The sequence below is a fragment of the Globicephala melas genome, chromosome 5 (assembly GCF_963455315.2).
Source record: "Globicephala melas chromosome 5, mGloMel1.2, whole genome shotgun sequence".
NCBI classification, from domain to species: Eukaryota; Metazoa; Chordata; class Mammalia; order Artiodactyla; family Delphinidae; genus Globicephala; species Globicephala melas.
The window spans coordinates 52,806,864-52,831,769 of NC_083318.1; the positions used below are offsets into that span (position 1 = coordinate 52,806,864).

The 24,906-nt window shown below is 37.8% G+C and overlaps 1 protein-coding gene across 6 annotated transcripts in view; it reads left to right on the forward strand.

Moving 5' to 3' along the window:
* The window catches only part of TBC1D19 (TBC1 domain family member 19), a 155,453-nt gene extending 142,821 nt beyond the window's left edge, over positions 1 to 12,632 (forward strand). For 5 of the 6 annotated variants that reach the window (XM_060299223.1, XM_060299222.1, XM_030832234.2 and 2 more), the window contains 3 exons: positions 5,614 to 5,729; positions 11,353 to 11,423; positions 12,426 to 12,632. In XM_060299223.1, the coding sequence (XP_060155206.1) occupies positions 5,614 to 5,729; positions 11,353 to 11,423; positions 12,426 to 12,500 (262 nt within the window). In that variant the 3' untranslated portion in view covers positions 12,501 to 12,632. The other variant, XM_030832233.2, reaches the window with a different exon arrangement.
* The last annotated feature ends 12,274 nt before the right edge of the window (positions 12,633 to 24,906 follow it).

Below are 24,906 nucleotides of genomic sequence, written 5' to 3' on the forward strand. Positions count from 1 at the left end.
GATATAGGACTCTTCAGGATATCTCCTTCTTCTTGAGTACTTAGTGCGTTTTATCTGTTATCATATTTATGGACATAAATTATTCATAATATTCCATAATAATTCTTAATTAGCCTTTCAATATCTATAGAATCAGAGTGACATTACCGCTCTCATTCCTGAGATTGATATTTGTATCTTGTTTCTCTTTCTTGATTATTCTGGCCAGAGGTTTATTAATTTTATTCTTCTTTGAAAGAATCAGTTTTTGGTTTCATTGATTTTGTTTTTCTATTTTCGGTTTCATTGAGTTATGCTCTTTTTTTTTTTTTTTTTTTTTTGCTGTACGCGGGCCTCTCACTGTTGTGGCCTCTCCCGTTGCGGAGCACAGGCTCCGGACGTGCAGGCTCAGCGGCCATGGCTCACGGGCCTAGCTGCTCCGCGGCATGTGGGATCTTCCCGGACCGGGGCACAAACCCGTGTCCCCTGCATCGGCAGGCGGACTCTCAACCACTGCGCCACCAGGGAAGCCCTATGCTCTTTTATTTGTTATTTCCTTCTGTATACTTGCTTTAGTTTTGTTTTGGTCTTGTCTTTCTACTTGTTTAAGCTGAAATTTAGATAATTAATTTGAGACATTTCTTCTTTTCTAATGTAAGCAATAATGTTATAAATTGCCCTCAAAGCACTGCTTTACCTCCACTCAACAAATTTTGATGTGTTATGTTTTCACTTTCATTCAATTCAAAATGTTTCTTAATTTCTCTTGTGACTTCCTCTTTGACCATAGTTTATATAAAACTGCATTGTTTAATTTCTAAATATTTGGAAAGATATTATGTCTTTCTGTTGTTATTTCTATTGTAATTCTGTTACAGTTAGACAATGTGCTTCATAAGATTTTAGTTCTTTTAAATGTGTTGCAGTTTGTTTTATGACCCAGAATATGATCTATCTTGATGAATCTTCCATGTACACTTGAAAAGAATTTGTATGCTGCTAGTGTTGAGCAGAATGTTCTGTAAGTGGTAATCAAGTCAAGCTTGTTGATAATGTTCAAGACTTCTATACACTTGTTAATTTTCTTCTACTTTTTCTATTGATTATTGAGAAAGAAGTGTTAGAGCCTCCAATTATAATTGTGAATTTGTCTTTTTATTTCTGCATTGCTATATATATTTTTACTTCATGTATTTGACTCTCTTTTTAGGAGAATTGATCTTTTTATCATTATGTAATGTCTTTTCCTAGCAATAAATCTACTATGTCTGATATAGCCATTCCAGCTTTCTTTTTATTACAATTTGTATAGTGTATTCTTTTCTGTCTTTTTACTTTTAACGTATTGATTATCAGTGTCTTTACTTTTCAGGTGGCTTTCTTGTCAAAAGTATACTTGGGTCTTTCAGTGTGGCAGCTTGTCTTTTAATTGGTGTGTTTATTCCATTTACATTTAATGTAATTGATATTATTGGATTAAAATAATATCAATTGATATTATTTACTATCTTGATAGACATTTTTTTGTTTGTCCCATGTGCTCTTTATTCTTTTTGTCCTCTTTTCCTGCCTACTTTTTTTTTTTAATATTTATTTATTTATTTTTGGCCAAATCGGGTCTTAGTTGTGGCACACGGGATCTTTCATTGCAGCATGCAGGCTTCTCTCTAGTTGTGGTGCAAGGATTTAGTTGCCCCACAGCATGTGGGATCTTAGTTCCCCGTCCAGGGATCAAACCCATGTCCCCTGCATTGAAAGGCGGATTCTCAACTACTGGACCACCAAGGAAGTCCCTCCTGCCTACTTTTGTTTGTTTGTTTGTTTGTTTTTAATTTATTTATTATTTATTTATTTATTTTCTTTATTTTTGTCTGCATTGGGTCTTAGTTGCGGCACACAGGATCTTTGTCAAGGCATACAGGATCTTTCGTTGCAGCATGCGGGCTTCTCTCTAGTCATGGCATGCAGGTTTTCTCTTCTCTAGTTGTGGCGCGCAGGCTCCAGGGCAGGTGGGCTCTGTAGTTGTGGCATGCAGGTTCCAGAGCGTGTGGGCTCTGTAGTTTGTGGCACGCAGGCTCTAGTTGAGGCGCATGAGCTCAGTAGTTGTAGCACGTGGATTTAGTTGCCCCACAGCATGTGGGATATTAGTTCCTTGACCGGGGATCGAACCTGTGTCCCCTGCATTGTAAGGTGGATTCTTTACCACTGGACCATCAGGGAAGTTTCCCCTCCTGCCTACTTTTGAATTGAATAATTTTTTACTCCATTTTATCTCCAGTATTGGATTATTATTTATACCTTTCTAAAAATATATTTTGATAAGTGTCTGTCTTAGTTCAGTCTGCTATAACAAATTACCATAAACTGTATGGCTTATAAACAACAGAAATTTATTTCTCACAGTTTTGGAGACTGGAAGTCTAAGATCAGGTTGCTAGCATGGTTGAGTTCCAGAGGACCTTCTTCTGAGTTGCAGACTGCTTCTCATTGTATCCTCACATGATGGAGAGCAGAGAAGAAAAAGAAGCTCTCACATGACTCTTACGAAGGCACTAATCCCAAACATGAGGACCTACCTTCATAACTTTATCTAATGCTAATTAACTTCCAAAGGCCACACACCTCTTTCCTAATACCATCGCATTGGGGGGTAATTTCAATATATGAATTTGGGGGTGGGAGTGGGGACACAAGCATTCAGTCTATAACAGTGCCCTAGGAGTTACAATATACATCTTTAATTTATCCCTTCTACTTTCAAATAAACTCCAGGCCTGGAGGGTTTCATGGGCAAGTTCTACAAAACATGTCAGGAAGAAATAATATCAATTATTGTTTTTCTGTGGCTGCTGTCAAGATCGTTGTCTTTAGATCTTAGCAGTTTGATTATGATGTATCTGGACATGGATTTCTTGGGTTTATCCTGTTTAGGGTTTGCTTAACATCTTAATTTGAGGCTTATTTCTTTTGCCAAATTTAGGAAGTTTTCAACCATTATTTCTTCAAATATTTTTTTCTGCACCACACTCATTATCCTTTTCTTCTGGGACACAAATATTAAAACTTTTAGTCTTATCTCACAGCTTCCTGAAGCTCTGTTCATTTTGTTTTCAATCCTTTTTACTCTGTAGTTCAGATTGGACACTTCTATTGATTTATATTTAAATTCACTGGCTCTCTCAATGGTTATTTCCATTTTGCTATTGGATCCATCCAGTGAGGGCTGTTTTGTTGCTGTTGTTGTTATTGTTTTTATTGTTTTTGTATTTATCAGTTCTAAAATTTCCATTTGGTTCTTAACAAAACTCAGAATTGTGCATTAGTAAGGGCAAATTCTACTATACATAAATTATGCCTCAATAAACTGTATTTCTAAGAAATTGAATCTGTGATGTATACTAGGGAGCAGAAGGCATGATGTGTGGTGCTGTTGTTCTAATAAGACACTGAGAGATCCAGTAAAATGAAACTAGTTGAAGTTAATAATTTAGGCTTAAAAGTTAGTAAATTATTTAAATTTAAAATAATTGGTGGCTAAAAGTTTCTTTGGCATCTATAAACAGAAATTCTAAAACCAACCAAAAATCTTGATTTATCAATACTACTGCCTACATGTATTTTGTTATATTAGAACAATAGTTATCTAGTATTGAGGAATTTCTGAAACCTGGGGGGTCCTTTTTCAGTCTCAAGAAAGTTAATGTGACACCAACAAAGGCAATCTCTCAATCCCATTTTCTCTTTTAAGAAAAAGTACAGATGTTTATCTGTATAACAGTTTTAACAAAGAATTTGGCTAGAACCTCTCAGGGGCAGTCAAGTGATGTTTAATTGCCAATAGTACAGAAATTGAGAGACTATTTAATCTCTTCAGGCACCAAAGCCAAAGAGTTTGTTTCCTGATTCTAGAGATAAATTGTTATTGTAACATAACCTATTTATGAAACAGTAGGATCTCATACTTCTTCTTTTTTTTTTTGCAAAATAGAATTTAATTGAATTTTCTGGTTGATTTTTCAGAGTTCTGATGACATCCTCTATAAAACTAAGGGTTTCAAATCAGAGATCTATTTCTAAGGTCCCTTATAGCTTTTCTTTTTTTTAAGATTTGATTTTATTTTTTATTTTTAGCAGCGTTGGGTCTTTGTTGCTGTGCGCAGGCTTTCTCTAGTTGCAGTGAGCAGGAGCTACTCTTCATTGTGGTGCGCGGGCTTCTCCTTGCGGTGGCTTCTCTTGTTGCAGAGCACAGGCTCTAGGTGCATGGGCTCAATAGTTGTGGCTCACGGGCTCTAAAGTGCAGGCTCAGTGGTTTGAGGCACGGGCTTAGCTGCTCCATGGCATGTGGGACCTTCCCAGACCAGGGATCGAATCTGTGTCCCTGCATTGGCAGGTGGATTCTTATCCACTGTGCCACCATGAAGTCCCCCTATAGCTTTAAAACTAGTTTTCTTTGTCTTTTTTCATCCTTTGTAGCCATTTGAGTGAAATGTAGGAATATAATTTATTGAATTGGAAAAATGTGCAGCTATCAAGCTCTTTCAAGTATCTTGAATAAAAATTCAAATGTTCTAGGCTTGCCTGGAACTGTTAAGACTATAAGATCACCTCATTGATAGCTAATTAGTACACACCCTGAAAAACAGAATGTAGAAGTGAGTTTTCTAAAGAATGAACTATAACATAAAGTAGGACTCAGGAATATAATTCTTTCTCTTAATGCTTTTTTTTTTTTTCCTGTATGCGGGCCTCTCACTGTTGTGGCCTCTCCTGTTGCAGAGCACAGGCTCCAGACGCGCAGGCTCAGCAGCCATGGTTCACGGGCCCAGCCGCTCTGCGGCATGTGGGATCTTCCCGGATCAGGGCACGAACCCGTGTCCCCTGCATCAGCAGGCGGACTCTCAACCACTGCCCCACCAGGGAAGCCCTCTTAATGCTTTTGAGACCACTAATTTGAGGACTCATGGTTTCTCACCATTGTACTTTTTACAGCTTTTAATAGAGTATTTGAGGGTTTTTTAAATTTATTTTATTGAAGTATAGTTGATTTACAATATTGTGTTAATCACAGCAGTGTTTCAGTTATACATATACATACATTCTTTTTCATATTCTTTCCATTATGGTTTATCACAGAATATTGAATATAGTTCCTTGTAGGAACAGTAGGACCTACAGCAGTAGGACCTTGTTGTCTATCCATTCAATACCATAGTAGTTTGCATCTGCTAATCCCAAACTCCCCATCTATCTCTCCCCCCTCCCCCTTGGCAACCACAAGTCTGTTTTCTATGTCTGTGAGCCTGTTTCATACATAAGTTCATTTGTGTCATATTTTAGATTCCACATATAAGTGATTTCATGTGGTATTTGTCTTTCTCTTTCTGACTTCCTTCACTTGGTATGATAATCACTAGGTCCATCCATGATGCTGCAAATGGCATTACTTCATTCTTTTTTATGGCTGAGTAGTATTCCATTGTATATATGTAGAGTGCTTGAGTTTTAAATGCCCATGTGATTTTTCAGACCCACAAAGGAGTTATCTAATAATGGAACTGGTTGAGTTCTTCTGATACTGCTTTTTGATGAGAAAAAATTCCACTGGTAAAATTTCTTTTTTTTCTTTGCTTACAGACTTCGCATATCATTTAAATGGATGGTTCGAGCTTTCTCTGGATACTTAGCTACAGATCAACTCTTGCTTTTGTGGGATAGAATCCTAGGGTACAACTCTCTGGAAATTCTTGCTGGTAAGAGTAAGTGCTTGTTTGTAAAACACATGCTCTTTTTATAGTAAAGCCCCTTTGCTTTCTGATATTCACCATCTGTAATTGGAATTTGAGTCTACAGTTGTCTTTCATTTCTAATTCATGAACATTTAGTAGATTTATCTGCCTTAGAAGACAAGCACTGAGATTCTGCAATCTAAATAAGTCTGCATAACTGCCCATCACGTCTATTCCTAGTCCTTTTTCGTCACTTCTAGGAATGTCCAGCTCCCCTCCCCTGCTTTTAATCCAGCCAGGGCTTACGGTCTCAGCACCTGTGAGGTTTGCACAGCAGAGTGTAGGTATACTTCTGTTTTTTTCCTGACTCCTGTGACTACCTTAGTGTTCTGTTCTGTGCCCTTTCTCAACTACTACCTAAAATCCAAACTGAGACTGAGTCTCCCTGCATAGTTGAAATCTCAGCTCTTCTGGACTAGTTTATACTGAACTCAAAACCTTTTCCTTGTTGCTAACAGTCTCTAACTCCTGCCCTGGTAACTGAGTTTCCCCTTTTACATATTCTCTTAAGCCAAAAAGAAATTCATCTTTTTTTCAGAAAGCCACAAATCTATCTCTTATTTAATAATTAAGTTCTAACAACAGATATACACAGAGGGCAACTGTGTGATAACACATAGGGCACAGATTTCTTATATTATTTTGCTTCTCTGTGTGTAAAATCGACTCAATTATTATTATCATTATTTTATTATATATAAATATATAATATATATTATATAATATATATAATATTATATAATATATATATTATATAAATATAATATATATTATATAATATATAATATAATATATATTATATATTATATATATTATATATTATATAATATATATTATTATATTATATAATATATATATTATATTATATAATATATATATTATATTATATATAATATATAATATATTATATATAATATTATATAATATTATATATATTATATATTATATAAATATATATTATGATAAATTATTTTATCATTGAAATTATCAGGGAATTCAAATAAGTATTACAGGGTTTTCACATGGAGAGCAGAGAATGCTGGTTCCAACCTTCTCCAGTTTTGTGACATTGAACAAATTATTTAATCTTTACCCAGTGATAGCATTGTAAAGACACCTCTCTGGGCCATTTGGAAATAATGCTTAATTGATGACCCTTTTCTTGCAGAAGATTCTCTAGGTACCATATTAACATATTTTTGAATGCTGAAAGTTCGAGTAATTAGATGGCATTTTGAAAAGGAAAATTGAGATAATAATAAAGTACCATGAAGATAAATGTTGCCCCTGGTATAATGAGAGATATCATTTACTGGGGTTTTTAACAACTCCCAGTATCCTTCTATCTCAGTGGTTTTTAAAGCCCGTACAAATATGAGTTAGGAAAAACTGGTCTGCCATCACCTCTTTTGGCTGAATGTCAGTGATGCATACAATCTAGAGACAAAAGGGGATCCTAGAGGTCATCAGGTATAACTTCTTTTAAATATTTCTAACAGGCAGTCCTTATCCTGTGCCTGAACATTCAGTGTTGGATAATCCCTGTCTTACCAAGTAGCCCATTTCATTTCTGGATAATATAACTTTTTTTTTTTTTTTTGGCCACGTTACATGGTGTGTGGGATCTTAGTTCCCCCACCACGGATCAAACCCCTGCAGAGGAAGCACGGGGTCTTAACCACTAGACCGCCAGGGAAGTCCCTGGATAATATAACTTGTTAGAATGTACTACTGTTAAACCAGGATCATCATCATGTTTTTTTCTACTCTCTCACCCCCTCCTTTCCTCAAAGTCTTCTATTTTCCAGGCTAAGTAGTATTGTTTTTTGCTACCATTTCTCAGGTAACAGGATTTTAGATTTTCTACCAAATAACTCTTCTGGGTAGGGCATAAATTTTGAAGAGTATTGTATGTAGCTTTTTGTATCATTTCAGAAAACATTAGAGCATGTTAAAGAAATGGGCTCAGTATTAGAAAGTACTTTCTAATAATTAGGACTTTCCAAAAGTAGAATGGGCTTTTTAACTGTCATCTGAAGGGTTAAGAGGTTTTCTATCATGAAAGAAATGTTGAATTGGAAGACCTTCAAAGCGTCTTCCAATTTAAAGTCTCCCATTCTGTGACTTATCACCCCTCAGCAAACTGAAGTGAAAGAGAAATGAATGTTGAATGCTGCATTTGCTCTAAGCCACGTACTTTGCTGTAAGCTTAATACAGTAATTAAAAAGTTATTGATGTATAGGTAGAAATGCAGTTCACACTATTGCATCCATTCACTTTCTCTGAGTGTTTTTAAAAAATCAACAGAGGGGCTTCCCTGGTGGCGCAGTGGTTAAGAATCCACCTGCCAGTGCAGGGGACACAGGTTTGATACCTGGTCCAGGAAGATCCCACATGCCGCAGAGCAACTAAGCCCAAGCGCCACAACTACTGAGCCCCTGTGCCTAGAGCCCACATGCTCTGCAACAAGAGAAGCCACTGCAATGAGAAGCCTGCACATCGAAACAACAACCCAACATAGCCAAAAGTAAAAATAAACAAATAAATAAATTTATTTAAAAAAAAGAAATCAACAGAGAAGAATTGTAGAACATCTAGAAATGGAATTAGACTAATGGGAATTCCTACCATGGAATTCAGATAAAGAGCCATAGGGTAGGTAATTGCATGTAGATGTGTATATAAATTAGTTTTGATTATTTTATACATTTTCGGGGCTGAATATTTTGTGACCACCTTTTTTGCTCAAGTGAGCTTATGTAGTCTTTCGAAATATCTTAGTAAATATTACTGGTTTCAATTGTGAATAATTAGGCCTTTTGAAGAACAGTTTAAAGCATAGGTGTCTTAATGTTCATGATAGAGTTGCTTAAAATTAAAGTAATGAGAAAAGTTTAAAAGACCAAAAGTAAATATTTGATTTTCTATATTTCATATGAAGCATGACTTCAGTTGAAAATATCCCAGGACTCCCCTGGTGGCACAGTGGTTAAGAATCCACCTGCCAATGCAGGGAACACAGGTTCGAGCCCTGGTCTGGGAAGATCCCATGTGCTGTGGAGCAACTAAGCCCGTGGGCCACAACTACTGAGCCTGCACTCTAGAGGCCGCGAGCCACAACTACTGAAGCCAGCGTGCCTAGAGCCCATGCTCCGCAACAAGAGAAGCCACCACAATGAGAAGCCTGCGCACTGCAACAAAGAGTAGCCCCCGCTCGCTGCAACTAGAGAAAGCCCACACTCAGCAATGAAGACCCAACACAGCCAAAAAAAAAAAAATTTTTTTTAATTAAAAAAGAAAATATCCCAAAGTATAGACCTGTTTTCCTTGGCAAATAAACCAGCTGTGAGGAAGTACTGGGCAAAGCAATCATGAAGCAGACGGAAAGGAACTTCTGTGATGTGACACCAAGATAAATAAAGGTTGTGAGCACATAAGCATTTTGGATGCTGAAGTCAATTAGTAACTACTCTTTTATTCCCCCTCTTATCTGCCTTTGGAAAAACTATATATTTCCCACCATGTAAAACTCTTTCCTGCTACAGCGGAAAATTTGACCATCCTGTCAAGCTTTCACCAACTCCGTTAAATTATACTCAAAAAAGGAAATAGTGACCACAACCCTTAGCTCCTAAAATGTCTCCATTTTCAAATATGATTCCAGATATTAGAAAACTATAAAGAAGTTGTTGGTTCACAGGAATGGTTTTCTTTGATATTCTTGTAAAAATGGAAGCTGAGGGACTTTAGGTACTTAAGTTTTCTCCATTTCAATTAAAGGGTAAATTCTTTGCCCCAGGTCTCTTATATCCCTTGTTACATATTAAATAATCCCAGCTGATGACTTTTTAAATTTTGTTTTACCACTACCATGTATTTTTCTCCCAGAATTTTCCTTACTAGTTCTAATGCTTTTTTTGACAAACTGTCCAAAATCTGTTGTCCCCTCGAAAAATGCCTGTGCTTCCCAGTCACTCGGCCTCTATCTGGGGAAATTAAGAGACCTGTATCCTGACTTCTACTCCATAGGCATGACCCCTATCAGGTGGTCCAGAGCCCAGGACCACCATGCATCATCCTTCAGGCCATCTCTGGAAAACCATTCTTTTTTTTTTTTAAATTGAAGTATAGTTATTTACAATGTTGGGTTAATTTCTTCTGTACAGCAAAGTGACTCAGTTATACATGTATATACAGTCTTTTTTATATTCTTTTCCATTATGGTTTCTGCCAGGGGAAAACTATTCTGAGAGACAAAAGAGAAGGTGATTCTTAGGAAAGCACACAGATTTCTATATCAGGGATGAGTCATTACTGCTTACCTTCAATCTCAAAAATGTCATCACATAGTGGTTAAATGCTTGAGCTCTAGGGCCAGAGTTGAGTAGTCACTCTACTATTTTCTACCTGTGTGACTCTGAATATGTCATCCAAACTCACAGTGCCTCAGTTTCTACATTAGTAAAATGGGGCTAACAATAGTACTTAACTCATTTTTGGTATTAGAATTAACTGCTATTATCATTATTATTACTTCCACAGTAAAAATATATTTTTTAAAAAAATTTGCATTATCTATGCAATATACTTAGGAACGAGTCTTCCAAATAATTTTAAAGATTCCTTACCATTCATTTTCTAAACTTTAAGGACTTGTTGGGTAGGGAATGTACTACCACTACTGGTGATGAAAAAAATGGGGAGAAGTCAAGAGTCACCTCCAGGCAGTACCGTTTCCTTATCAGAGTTGCCTGAACCTATTACATGGTCCTTCCATTGTTCATGATGACTCATTCACTTTCACAAAGTTTTATGGTAGATTATGTAATAAGACATAACTCATGTCAGCATTACTCTCTGTTCATATGCAGATGATTAATGGGAACAAAAATCCAAATGTTTTCTAGTCAGTATATATTATTGACCTTCAGGATGTTCTATAATGGTTTGGTTTATTTTCTTTTCAAAGTTTCAACTTCTTTTTCTGTGGCCAATATTAATGTAAATGTCAGGATCAATCCCACAGTAGCCCGCCCCACAGACGTATCCATTTATGACACTCTAAGAAAGTCAATGCTGAGCGTAAAAATATAAATATAACAAAATAGTATAAAAATATTTTTAAGGAAAGAATTTATTGCCACATTTTTATCAGGATACCTCCTTGATACATATGAAACATCATCTGATATATTTAAAAATTCAGTCTGCATATAACTTCTCAGAAGCCTCTCCATTGCATCAGTAAGAAACACCTGCATCAAAATAAATCTTTATTTATAAGATAGTCATTAGATCTTCATGCCATTTAAAAATTGTTACAATTGAAGTTATAGGTATGAAACAATTTATAAAATGGCTTTTTTAAAACCACTAAAATTCCCTTTTTCCCAAAACTGCACCATCAAGCCACTGTTCTCCAGAGGAGACAATTTCCATTCATCACAAGGCCTTAACTCAGAATGCAGGATACAGTTGTGAAGCACTAATTCTGAGCCCTCATCGTGGGTTGTGGGCATAGCAGTAAATTGCCTGGCTGATGAGTAGACCAGACCAGCAGTTGAAATAGTGTGCATTCTTTTCCAGTCCTGGCAGCTGCTGTGTTTGCTTTCCGAGCAGTGAACCTGATGGAGGTGACATCACTGGCTGCAGCTGAAGTAAGGATAAGTTTCACTCAGATGGGATGGAAATAGTTCCTGAGAGATTGCCAGGCTCGGGCACTTTAGTATCAGATGCATAGGACACACATTACTCGCAGACTAATTTTTTAACTTGGGTAAAACCCATAAGTTTTGAGCTAAGTAATATTAAGTATTCAGAATTCCTTAATTACTTGAAAACAATGTTCTTGTGAAGAAGTCATAAACAAGATTATTATGGGAAACCACTATAACCATTACAGGAAACAAGATACCTAGTAGTTTTAATAGAAACTATTGGGGCTTATGTTGCATTTTCTTATAATTGTTCATATGCTCATAGAACAAAGACAAACTAGTTGAAAGAATTAAAGAGCATGTGTTTGGATGATATAGTAAAGAAACATGGGCTTTTTTGTTTATTTTTAGTTGTGAGTTAATTATTTAAAGCTCGTTTCTTTTCAGTAGTATATCTTACACCTGAAGCATGGTTCAATTAAATAGTGGCTTACAATATTACTCTATTTGTTATCTCTCATAGAAATGTACATTTTATCCTTAAAATAGCTGCCTACATTCTTTGTTTAAAGGGAAGAGGATGTTTATGCATCTTGCAACTGAGTAAACATTAGTTCCATCTTAAAGTGATTTTCTAAAGTCAGTTACTCCTTAGTATAACGGGACTAGGATTCATAATGTACATTTATTTATAGAAGCAAGTTGAAATGTTAGACCTCTTATAAACTCATGCTACCTTGTATATTTGAAGAAGGCTCAAGACTAAAGTCCAGATTATTTTCTACTGCACATTTGAGTATTTTGCACATGTTCTAACATTAAGATGTTCAGAAAAGAGAAAGAAGGTTGTAGCTTCAGTACAGAGATTTGGGACCAACCTGAAGAACTCAGGTGTGTTGATATCAGAATTACATTGTAAAGGTGTTTCTGTGTTTATTTCATAGGCTTCACTTTGCTGATCAGAATGCCGATATTAATCATTCCTTTTGTTTTTTGTTTCAGGCAGTTCTTGCTGACCTTTCTACTTTAAAAGTTATGCCTCTTCTTCAAATTTTTCTGTTTGCTACTGTCACCTGATCTTCTTCAAGGTCACTGACAACACATCTAGTTTTTCATTAGAAAGTAATCATGAACTATGCAAACTCTGCATAAAACCAAAATTAAACTTTGCATATCAGCCAATAAAGATCATGTTCCTCCTCAGTTAAACCTAAGTAGTTTTTCACTTTTTGAAACAATAACTCTGCACACCACGTATTGCACTGCATGCTGCTGATTTTCAAGAGAGAAGCAGTAGATATAACTTCTGCTAAATTGAGCATACATAGCATAGATCACCCTGGCTTGTAAAAGGCATGTAACAATATATGCAATAAGAACTAAAGCTACTGTAATAAACTTGAATAGGTAATGTAGCCTCTGGGACAGTTCTCTTATGTCAGTTTGTAAATTTATCTCTAGATAATGAATCATTTTGTCTTATAAATTGCATTTCACTCAAAGCCAGGGGTGGGGTAGGATGTGGGAAGACTTGAAAAAGATAATGCTTTTAAGTAGGAATTCAAATGTACTTTGGTGTTTTTAACAACTTTTCTCTCATCAGAGATCTAGATCCCTCTCCATTTTATTTCTCTCTCTATTGGGGAAGGTCAAATACAGTTGTCTCCACCTGACAGTTTTATTCATCACTTTCTGAAAAAAGAAAATAGAATGATCCCTTTAAATGTCTCAACCTTCCATCTCTTAGTTAGAAGACTTGACACTGCTGAGATCTGTTGCCAGATTCCATTACTTTGGAAGTTTACAAAGAGGAATGAAAAATCAAAACCATATGCACTTTTTTTTTTTGCGGTACGCGGGCCTCTCACTGTTGTGGCCTCTCCCGTTGCGGAGCACAGGCTCCGGACGCGCAGGCTCAGCGGCCATGGCTCACGGGCCCAGCCGCTCCGTGGCATGTGGGATCTTCCGGGACCGGGGCACGAACCCGTGTCCCCTGCATCGCCAGGCGGACTCTCAACCACTGCACCACCAGGGAAACCCCATATGCACTTTTACGGAAGTTTGGTTTAATGAGATTTACTTCTAGGGCAGAGCAGCTTAGCGAGACCAGAAGTAGGTATTATACATTCATTCTAGAACTGAAGACATTATGCAAGGCATCAGTCTTATTTTGGTCCTTATTGTAAGTAGAGGGTCTTATTTTATATTACTTCTTAGAGACCTAACATTTCTATAATGCAGAATGATAGAATATGGGGGGGAAAAGTCCAAAAATCATTGTCTTTCAATTTTATACTCAAATTCAAGATGCTGATCACTTCAATAAAATTCTGAATCAATGGATTGATAGTCTTACTGAATGCTTAGAATCGTATTAAGTTTTATCAAAATCTAGTTCTGGAGTCTTTTATTTAGAGAGTATATTTTTAGGAAATGTATGAGGTTTAGCACAGGACTGCAAGTGTGGTGGAATTTTATATAACTACTAGTTATTAATTTGGAAATCTACGTAAATGCTTTTATTCATCAGGTACTTGTTGACTTATTGAGGACTAAATAATCATTTATTGAGTGATTGATTCTTAATAAACTCCATGTTATTGCTTTTGAAGGCGATACAATTACAATCATACGCTTTGCCATTCTGTGTATACAAATGCACATTCATCACAGGGATGAGCATATACCCATGATTGTTAGGAAGAGAGAGAGTTTTAAATGATTAAGGTCAAATGTGTACAGATACACCCACCTTTGGCTTTTTTCTTTAGGAGAATATTCATAAGCTTTTTTAAAAGTAGCAATGTAGTAATCTAGTGGGAGAAACATTAAACTGGAGGAGTTCTTGTCCTAGCTTGAAGTCCCCAGATAATCTATTCTCTCTTATCTGTAATTTGGGTGGGGTATGCGGGGGAGACGACAGGCAGCATGAAAGTTTTGTATTTGCTCTGTTTACCTTACAGGATTGAGTAAGACCAAATGAGAAAATACATTTGAAAGTGATTTTTTTTTTTAACTACAAAGCACCAAGCAAATATAAGAGGTTGTCAGTAATTAATTTTGTTTTGTTTTATTTATTTATTTTATGGCTGTGTTTGGTCTTCGTGGCTGAGCGCAGGCTTTCTCTAGTTGCGGTGAGCCGGGGCTGGTCTTCGTTGCGGTGCACGGGCTTCTCCTGTTGCGTAGCACGGGCTCTAGGTACTCAGGCTTCAGTAGTTGTGGCTCGCGGGCTCTAGAGTGCAGGCTCAGTAGTTGTGGTGCCCACGTTTAGTTGCTCTGCAGCACGTGGGATCTTCCTGGACCAGGGCTCGAACCCATGTCCCCTGCAATGGCAGGTGGATTCGTAACCACTGTGCCACCAGGGAGGTCCCAGTAATTAATTTTAAATATGACATTTTAAGATCAAGTGGTAGAAGATAATATGTGAAGAATGCCCAACTTCATTAGCATTTGTATGACTTTGATCATTTGAGGCTTCTTCTATATCTATAAGAAAATGAATGGACCATGGCATAGCAGATCCTTTCATTTGGAACAGGTGGCTCTAGCCAGTCATTCTGAATCTGAACCCCAAAGCCAAACCTAGGAGGCTGCCACACATTTCGCTGCTGTCACAAGCCCCTCTCAGCCATGTGCTGCTCTTGGCTGCTTGTTAAATTACTGCACTGAGGGCAGTCAGGCTGCCTTGCCCACTCCATCTCTAGCTACACTCACACTACTTCTCTTGACCTCCTCCCTCCAGTATTCTCCCACGCCATCTCCTACCAACCCCTGGCAGCCCCTCACATAGGCTCTGCCATTGATCACAGTGATCTGAATGACCAGTGATAATTACATCATTATTCTGCCTGTGGCATTCTTACTGGTGGTGAAATAGCCTAATAGACGAATGGCATTTGGCTCTTCTGGATTTCAGTTCACTCACTATGTATGTATGTAATATGTATGATCTTATATCGTGGAAGAGTTTATTGAACAATCTTTTAGATCAGAGTGTTTTGGTAATGCAGCCTTCTGGCTAATTGAAATTTTCAGTGTATCTTAAATGCATAGCATCCACTTACACTCTGCATGTACTCTCTCTGCCTATTTCATAGAGAAAATAGAGACCATTAGGCTTGAACTCCCTCAGGCTTCCACTTCACAACTTAGCTTTATTCCCCTATACTTATCTTCTTCCTTGTCTCAGGAAGTATCTAATCTGTTCTTGCAGCTCTCTAAATACAGGTTCGATTGTGTCACTTACATGCTTAAAAATTAAACGATACCACATTGCTTAAAGGATAAAGTCCAGGCTCTGTAGCAGAGTGGGGGAAATTCACCGCAGCTTGATCTTTCCATTCCTGTTCTCTCACACTGATCTGTTATCCTGTGCTTCATCCTCACCAAATTACGTGCTCATCCTCAACCAGCTATGGCCTTGTACTTTATCTCTGCCAGAAGGACCTCCATTTTTCAAGGCCCCACTAAAAAACTCTCCTCTGCTGTAAGATACCATGGAGCCTATAAATTAGAATTAATTACACCCTTCTCTTTGTTCTCATAAAACTGCTCATTTACTAATATGGTGCTTAGAATATTGAGTGATAGTTTTTTGTGTATGTATTGAGTCTCACATCACTTTGTTCTGAAGTCAATTTTCATTGACTAGTCCTAGGAATGGAAGATGAAAGAAGAAATTTGTCCATGTGTGTTTGTACCCCCGGACTTGTTCTAAAAATTGTTGGAATCTGTTCAACAATTATGTCTTTCTTAAAATATAATTCCTCCTAAGTATCTATAGTCTCCCTTCTGCTGCAAAGGCTCTAATTTTTATTTGGAGATCTACCCCTCCTCCATGTGCTTCAGATGAGGCTGACTCCCACCTCCAGGACCTCTGGGTCCTGGCCAAGCCATCATTATGTACCATCTCTCTGGCCACAAGGATTGGTTCAGGATCCGTGCAAAACCTAAGACTGTGCAAAATCAATGAAACTTGATTATGAGGCTTTGGTTTAATCTTTCAGGGAAGCTGGATATGAACAAGAGAGGATATAGGGTCTGGAGCTGCTGCAGCCTAGGAATGCAAAAAGTGAGAAGCTGCTCTGTTGACCTTGTTAATTCCCAGGTCACACTCCATCAGTCTACCCCTGGACTGTTTTGTTACATGAGCCAAAAGATTCTCTTTGCAATAGAAAGGATCCTAACTGAAGGTATAGTTATTTTACCTTTTAGGTGATCCTCTACAACATAGATATCATCTTTGGTACAGGACCCCTATCTACACACTGGTTAAACTAGCAGAATCTTCTAAAACTTTTTTTCAGTCAAGACACAAGGATGAAATCTGTGTTCCAGATGTACTAAGCAACCTGCAGTACCTTAAACACATGGTATGTCTCTCTCTCCTTTGGCCCTTTGCCCATACAGCACCCTCTGCTTGGAATGCCTTCTCTTCCCTCTCTACCTAACTCTTACTTGTACCTCAAAACCCAGCTCAGGTGTTGCATCATCAGGGAAGATCGCTTCTCTTATGAATTCTCCTCATACCCTAAATATACGTAAGCAGTATCCTAATGATACGTTAGCTTGTCTTTGTCTTCCACTAGACAGATTCCTAAAGGGCAAAAATGGTTTCTTTTTCAGCTTTATATCTCTAGAACCTGGCATATTTCTTGCCCATAGTGAGCTTTAGTCAGTGCTTATTGAATGAACAAATGAAGTCATCTAATTGACTCATTTTACTGATGAGGAAAATTGCTCAGTTCAGAGTAATATCTCCACTTGTTCAGTGTCACTCAGCTATTTTACCTACTAAATTGATTTGTGGAGTTGCCTGTGGAAGTCCAAAAAGTAGGAATATTTTGAGAGAAAAAAATGTACACGCTTCAGCTCACTCAAGTTATTTCATTTAAGTCAACTTTATTAAGATATAATTTATGTACAATAAACTGTATTCATTTAAATTACACAGTTCTATAAAGTTAGACAAATGTATAAATCCACATCACCACCACTACAGTCAAGGTGCAGAACATTTCCATCACCTGAAGCAATTCTCTTTATGCTCCTTCCCATTTGCTCTTCCATATGCACATTCTTTCCAAACTACCATTGATCTGCTCTGTTCCTAAATATTACATTGGTCTTTTCTGGAGTTTCATGTAAATGGAATCATACATATGTACTCTTTTGTGTCTGACTTCTTTTGCTCAGCATGATGTTCTGAGATTCATCCATGTTGTGTGATTAGTTTTCCATTCCTTTTTATGACTTAGTAGTATTTCATACAGTTTGTTTGCCCATCATTGTTAACGGCCATCCATGTTGTTCTCATGTTTTCGTGTATTATGGATACAGCTACTATAAACATATGTGTGCAGGCCTTCATGTAGAATATCTTCATTTCTTTAGGGTAAATACCTAGGAGTAGAATTGCTGAGTCATATGTAAGCATAAATTTAACTTTCTAAGAAACCTCCAAACTCTTTTCTGAAGTGGTTCTACCAGTTTATATTCCCACTAGCAATTTATAAGAGTTCCAGTTGCTCCAGATCCTCACCAATACTTGGTGTTATCATGTTAGTCATTCTAATAGGTGGTTTTAATTTGCATTTCCCTAGTTACTTATGATGTTGAGCATCTTTTTATGTCCATTTGCCATTTATATATATCCTTTTATGACGTGTCTAAATCTTTTGCCCATTTTTAATCAGTTACCTGAAGTTGTAAGAATTCTTTATTCTGGTTACACTTCTGGTTTGTAAAATTTTCTCTCAGCCTCTGGCTCGTCTTTTAATTTTTAACTGCCTTTTAAAGAGCAAAAGTTTTAATTTTGTTGAATCAGTTTATCCATTTTTTTATGGTTCATACTTTTTGCCTCTTATCTAATAAATCTTTTTATAACTCACGGTTACAAAATTTTTTTCCTATGTTTGTTTCTAGAAATTTTATAGTTTTAGCTCTTATATTTAGGCCTTTGATTCTTTTTTTTTTTTTTAGTTAATTTTTGTGTATGGTACCACTTAAGGGTTGAGAGTCACATTTGGCATATGGATGTACAATTGTTCCAGCACCATTTGCTAAAAAACTATCCTTTTATGTCAGCACCTCTGTATAAAATCAATAGATCATATGTCTATGGATTTACTTCTGGACTCTTTATTCTGCTCCATGGATTCATGTCTATACTTATTCCAATATCACACTGTCTTGATTTTTGTAGCTTTAGAGTAAATCTTGAAATCAAGTAGTATAAGTACTCTAATTTTGCTCACCTATGTCAAAACTATTTTGACTGTTTTAAGTTATTTGCATTTCTAAATAATTCTTAGAATCAGCTTTTCCATTTGTACCAAAAAAAAAAAGCTGCTACAATTTTTATTTTTATTGAGATAGCATTAAATCTATAAATAGGTTTGGGAACAATTGATATCTTAACAATATTGAATCTACCAATCCATGAACATGGACTATCTCTTCATTTTCTTTAGGTTTTGTTTAGTTTCACTCAGCAATATTTTGTAGCTCTCCATGTAGAGTTCTTCCACATATTTTGTTAAAATTATCCCTAATTATTTCACTTTTTATGCTATTGTAAATGGTATTTTTAATTTCAATTTCCAATGGTTTGTTAATATACAGAAATACAGTTGCTTATTTTATATTGACCTTGTATCCTGAGATCTTGCTAAACTTACTACTTCTAGTATCCCTTTTTGTAGCTGCCCTAGGGTTTTCTACATATACAATGTGTCATCTATAAATAAAGACACTTCTACATTTTTTTCAAATCTATATGCCTTTTATTTCTTTTTCTTCCTTTATTCACTGACTGGAACCTGCAGTAGAATATAGAAGTGCTGCAGCTCACCTAATTTTAAATTAAATGTACTCCTTTCTTGAATAAGTGCAACAAATATTTAAAATATATGTCCATTTACTAGTTTGGCCAGTTTAGGGATTAAACGGTGGAAGGAATGAGACAGATTCAGAATGAGGTGGGGAGACATACTGGTACAAAGTGAAGATAATTTTGTTAAGTTTTATTTTGCTGATGATCCAAATCACTTCTTCAGATCATTTAATTAAACAATTGGCTTCAGGTATTAATGTCTTTGTTATGTTAATTAGGTGATTATTTTATATTACTTCAACTATTCTTTACCCTTGAAACTTTTTTCTTAGATATGTGGTATGCATGTATTTATTCAACAAACACTAAATGCTTACTCTGAACGAGGTACTATTCTGGGTGCTCATGTTTATACGTATTTGTATGTTTGCTTTTTCAGTAATAAATGTGGTAAGAGACATTACTTCTTCTGGAACTAGAATACTAACACCTCTTTTTTTGAAGTAATGGTGCTATCCCTCTTACGATAGGAAGAATAATGTCTCCCCAAAGATTTTCATGTCCCAATCCCTGAATCCTGTGAATGTGTTACCTTACATGACAAAAAGGCATGTTGTTTGTGTGATTAATATAAGGGATTTGAGATGGGGCTATTATCCTGGATTATCAGGTGGATTCAATGTAATGACAAGGGTCCTTATAAGGAAAAGAGGGAGGCAGGCAGGAGTATCAGAGTCAGAGAAGGGTTTGAAGATGCTATGCTATTGTGCTTTTTTTGTTTGTTTTTTAATTCTTTCCTTTTATATATATATAAATTTATTTATTTTTGGCTGTGTTGGATCTTCATTGCTGTGCGAGGGCTCTCTCTAGTTGTGACAAGCAGGGGCTACTCTTTCGTTGCGGTGCACAGGCTTCTTACTGCGTGGCTTCTCTTGTTGCAGAGCTCGGGCTCTAGGCGCGCGGGCTTCAGTAGTTTGGCACGCAGGCCCAGTAGTTGTGGCTCGTGGGCTCTAGAGCACAGGCTCTAGAGCACAGGCTCATTTGTTGTGGCGCACGGGCTTTGTTGCTCTGCGGCATGTGGGATCTTCCCAGACACGAACCCGTGTCCCCTGCGTTGGTAGGCGGATTCTTAACCACTGTGCCACCAGGGAAGCCCTATGCTATTGGTTTTGAAAATGGAGGAAGGGACCATGAGCCAAGGAATGCAGGAATGCGTAAGGCAAGGAAATGGAGTCTCACCTAGGGCTTCTGGGAGGAACTTGGCCCTGCTGACACCTTGATTTTCAGACTTCTGATCTTAGAACTGTAACATAATCAATTTGTGTTATTTTAAGCCACTAAATATGTGGTAATTTATTACAGCAACAGCAGGAAACTAACCTACCTCCTCTCAGATAAATTGTGTTTACCATATCGACTGTAACCTATGACAATAAATACGCATTGCTTCAATTCTCTTACCTAAAAAATAGGTGATTCTACCTGTCGAGTTCCTCTCATGTGGTTTTTATAATATTCAAATAGGATAAAATTTGTGAAAGTATTTTGAAGACAACCTTCTTTTGCTCTGGTGGTGACAGGGAAAAGACCCCAAAAAGCTGGGCTTTTATAAGGCAAGTGTAACGGAGGAAGAGACGTGTTGGGGGAAATGCATTGCCAAGTCGTAATGTTTCTCTCCATGTGGAGGGAGTTCACTGGTGTAATGCTTCTCACTCTCTCCTCCCATAGAGAGGAGTGAATTATATTATTGTTGAGGTTGGGATCAATGAGTGGGCATGTAAATAAAGCCAGCCCCTTTCTCTTACCTTTCTTTTAGGGTCTAGCAGCCCAGAGCAAACGTATGTTCTGTAGTGTTCCTCTACGCCCTAGCTTTAGAAGTCTGGATCCCGTGGTATGGGGAGAAAGTGGGGTGAGGGGGTGGCTGCAGTTTTTCAGGTCATCCCTGAGTGCATAAGCCCAAGACACACTTTTGAAAAGCCTGTCCTTGCTGCAAAATTAAGTCACATTCCCGAGATTAACTTTATCAGTAGGAAAGAAGATACATCATCTTCATCTGCTTTTATTTACCTAGATTTTCATTTTACCTCTCAAGTACTCAGAACTCAGGCAGGAGGAAGGGTGCTGTTTATTGGGCCTCCAAACTTCATTCAGTAGGGCAAAGAGGCCACTTCTTTGGCGGTCCAGTGATTAAGACTCCACCCTCCCAATGCAGAGGGGCACTGGTTTAATCCCTGGTCGGAGAAATAAGATCCTGCATGCTGCAAGGCATGGCCAAAAAAAGAAGGGCAAGGAAGTTAAGGGTTTGAAGGAAAAAACTATAACAATGGGTCATGGAATATAAACTAGAAAAGAAGAAATGAGGGATAAGGAGGGGTTGGTGATTGAGGGCTTTCATTCTCTTATATGAATAAAGAGAAGTGGTTGGATTAAAGGTCACAACAAAAAAGTGAAAGCACTTTTGAAGAAAGGGTACTTTAGCAAGTAGCTTGGAAGAATAATATTTGTAGCCAGGATGAGATATTTGCATTTGAAATTTTGGAGATTATGCCATTTTTGTTGATGCCGAGATCTAAGGCATGGTGGATAGCTATGGTAGGGTAGAAGAAACACATCATTGAAAATATGAGGAAGTCAAGAAACTAGGAGTCTGTAGTATTGGATGAATCAATCATCAGCCTACATGTTGAAATCAGCAAGAAGGATGACAGGGATAGAGATAAGAAGAAAATTGAATTGCAAGTTAGTTTTACTGAGAATGAGGAAGAAAGACCCAGAGGCTACTAATTAGTGACTATAACATGGAGGAAGAAGAGTGGTACAGTTGGATGCTGTGAGCCTCAAAGGAGCAGAAGGGATTTGTAAGAGGGAAGGGGGGATAAAACTCCAGCTGGCATTGAGGAGTAAGGCTGATGCTGAAGCACTTTGGGTCTGAGAGAAAAGAAATAATCCATTTGAGAGGGCTGCATAGAAACCATGTCCCCAGGATACAGCCACTTTTAGTTAAGAGGTGAATACAGTCTTCAGAGAAAGGGTTGAAAAATACAAGGGTTCATTGATTTCACATTGGGAATTAGGAATTTTAAGAGACAAAGGGGGAGGAATTTACTAGGGAGAGGAATGAAGGATAGGTGGGAATTAGGTCAGAATAAGGGAGGAAAGTTTAGGTAAGTAACTGATGACTGGGAAGCTTAGAATTCTGATGGAGAGAGGAATAAATGGAATCCTCTCAGAGATGATTGCTGTGCTCCAGACCGTTTTCTGTGGTGGAGCAGCTGCTCCCTGAGGGAGCCTGGGGTTGGTATGGTCTAATTATAGTCAGCTGCTTCTTCAGTCAGCAGGAGTTGTGGTTGTCTCTGCGCCAGCACTGCACTAGTTTGGTGACTTAGCTATTTTTTTCCCCATCCAGTGAATTTGGTTCTCCTCTCCCTCTTTGGGCTTTTGCCTATTCATGTTTCAACTTATTCATGGCTTGGGGAGAGATTATTTTAATTACTCAGACAAAAGGATCCTTCCTTTATAAATGGAATCACTGCAAATTTTCATGAAATAGAAAGCAACAAATTGTCTCTAATTACAATTTAATTTGCACCCATTGAACAAGCGATGGATTGACTCATGGAGAGACAATGTGTGTATGTGAGAGAGAGAGAAAAAATGAATGAAGGAATGAAAGGATGAGAATGTCAATGTTAAGACTGTATAGGAAGAAACTCTCTCACCTTTCAAAGGACTGTGTGCCTTACCCTCAAAGAAGGGCATACTATTTTTTGTGTTGATGGGCTTCCTCCCCTTATTGTAGGAGAAAAGTGGCTGAATAATTAAACATCTCATGTGTGAGAACCTAAAGAAAATGGAAAGACCAGAATAAATGTATGGGAAGAAAGATCTAGATCTGCGGACAGCCCTCTAGGACCCCAACACTGACAGGGCTCTGACATTCCCAGGCTGGTGGCCAAGTTCACAAATGTTGTAAGGGGACACCGTATGAGGGACAAGAACTCCCCTGGACAGAAGGCCAATCCAGGACTTCAGCCCTAGGACAAGGTCAGTGGCCTCATCCAGAGAGTAGGAACAACACCCTTCCTGACCTTCAGGACTTCTCTTACCAATATAATCAATGACTGTGTGAGGACACCTCCTAGCATTAACCTTAGGACCCTCTTTACTCTAAGGGACCACCAGATACCTATTCTACGTGAGGGAGATTGTTGGAAGGGAGAGGGAGGGTTCCTACTGTGCTTTGTAGGGAACCATGCATATTAGTAACTCCTGTGCTGAAGATAGAGGGAATGGTCACAGCTCTTGAAAACAAATATTTTCACAATATCCCTTTCTTTTTTTAATAAATTTATTTATTTATTTATTTATGGCTGCATTGGGTCTTCGTTGCTGCGCTCAGGCTTTCTCTAGTTGTGACGAGCGGGGGCTACTCTTCATTGTGGTACACAGGCTTCTCATTGCAGTGGCTTCTCTTGTTCCGGAGCACAGGCTCTAGGCGCGCAGGCTTCAGTAGTTGTGTCATGTGGGCTCAGCAGTTGTGGCTCATGAGCTCTAGAGTGCAGGCTCAGTGGTTGTGGCGCACGGGCTTAGTTGCTCTGCAGCATGTGGGATCTTCCCGGACCAGGGCTCGAACCCATGTCCCCAGCATTGACAGGTGGATTCTTAACCACTGTGCCACCAGGAAGCCCTCCATATTTTTTATGCTCTATTAGACATAAACTTGAAGCCCAGCTCCACCATTTGCTAGCTATGTGACCTTGGTAAAATTACCTAAACTTTATAAGCCTTCATTTCTTCATCTATAAAATGCTAATTAGAACCAAATAGGACTGATTACTCTGAAAATTAAATGAGATAATGCATATAAAACATTTCACATGACACTTTACTTACAAAGAAGAAAGGAAACTGTTCTTTTCCTCAAAAGGTATAGAATTAATATGTACATAGTTACACCAAAAATAACAAGTCCTGAATAGTAGGGCCCGTCAAAATCTCTGCCATTTTTAGGATTTCATGATCAGTACATTTGGGAAATGTGCAGTACAATATCTTCCTTTTGGAGATTTACACTGCCATTAGAGACTCTCAGAACTCTTGCAATATACAACCTGATTAACTACCTAGCCCTTGGGTTTTCAACCTTGTATGTCCACAAACTATTAACATCTTGCAGATTTAGTCTTCCCCAAAACACAGTTTGGGGAAACTTCCACTTCTGTCCTAGGTGGTGGTTATTGACTGAGTGTTTGTGTTGCCCCCAAATTCATATGTTGAAGCCCTAACACAGAATGGGATGGTATTAGGAGGTAGGACCTGTGGGAGGTAATTAGGTTTAGATGAGGTCATGAGGGTGGAGCCTCCTGATGGGATTAGTGTCTTTATAAGAGGAGGAAGAGACCAGACCCCTCTCTCCAGCACAAGGAAGAAAAGGTCCTGTGGGCACACCAAGATATATTAGCCACCACAAGCCAAGGAAAGAGGCCTTAGAATGAAATCTACCTTGCTAGAAACTTGATCTTGGACTTTCCAGACTCTAGAACTGTGAGAAATAAATTTCTGTTGTTTAAGCCTCCCAGTCTATGGTATTTTGTTATAGCAGCCAGTTAATGAAATAATTGCAATCATATTTACTCTCTCCCTAAAGCA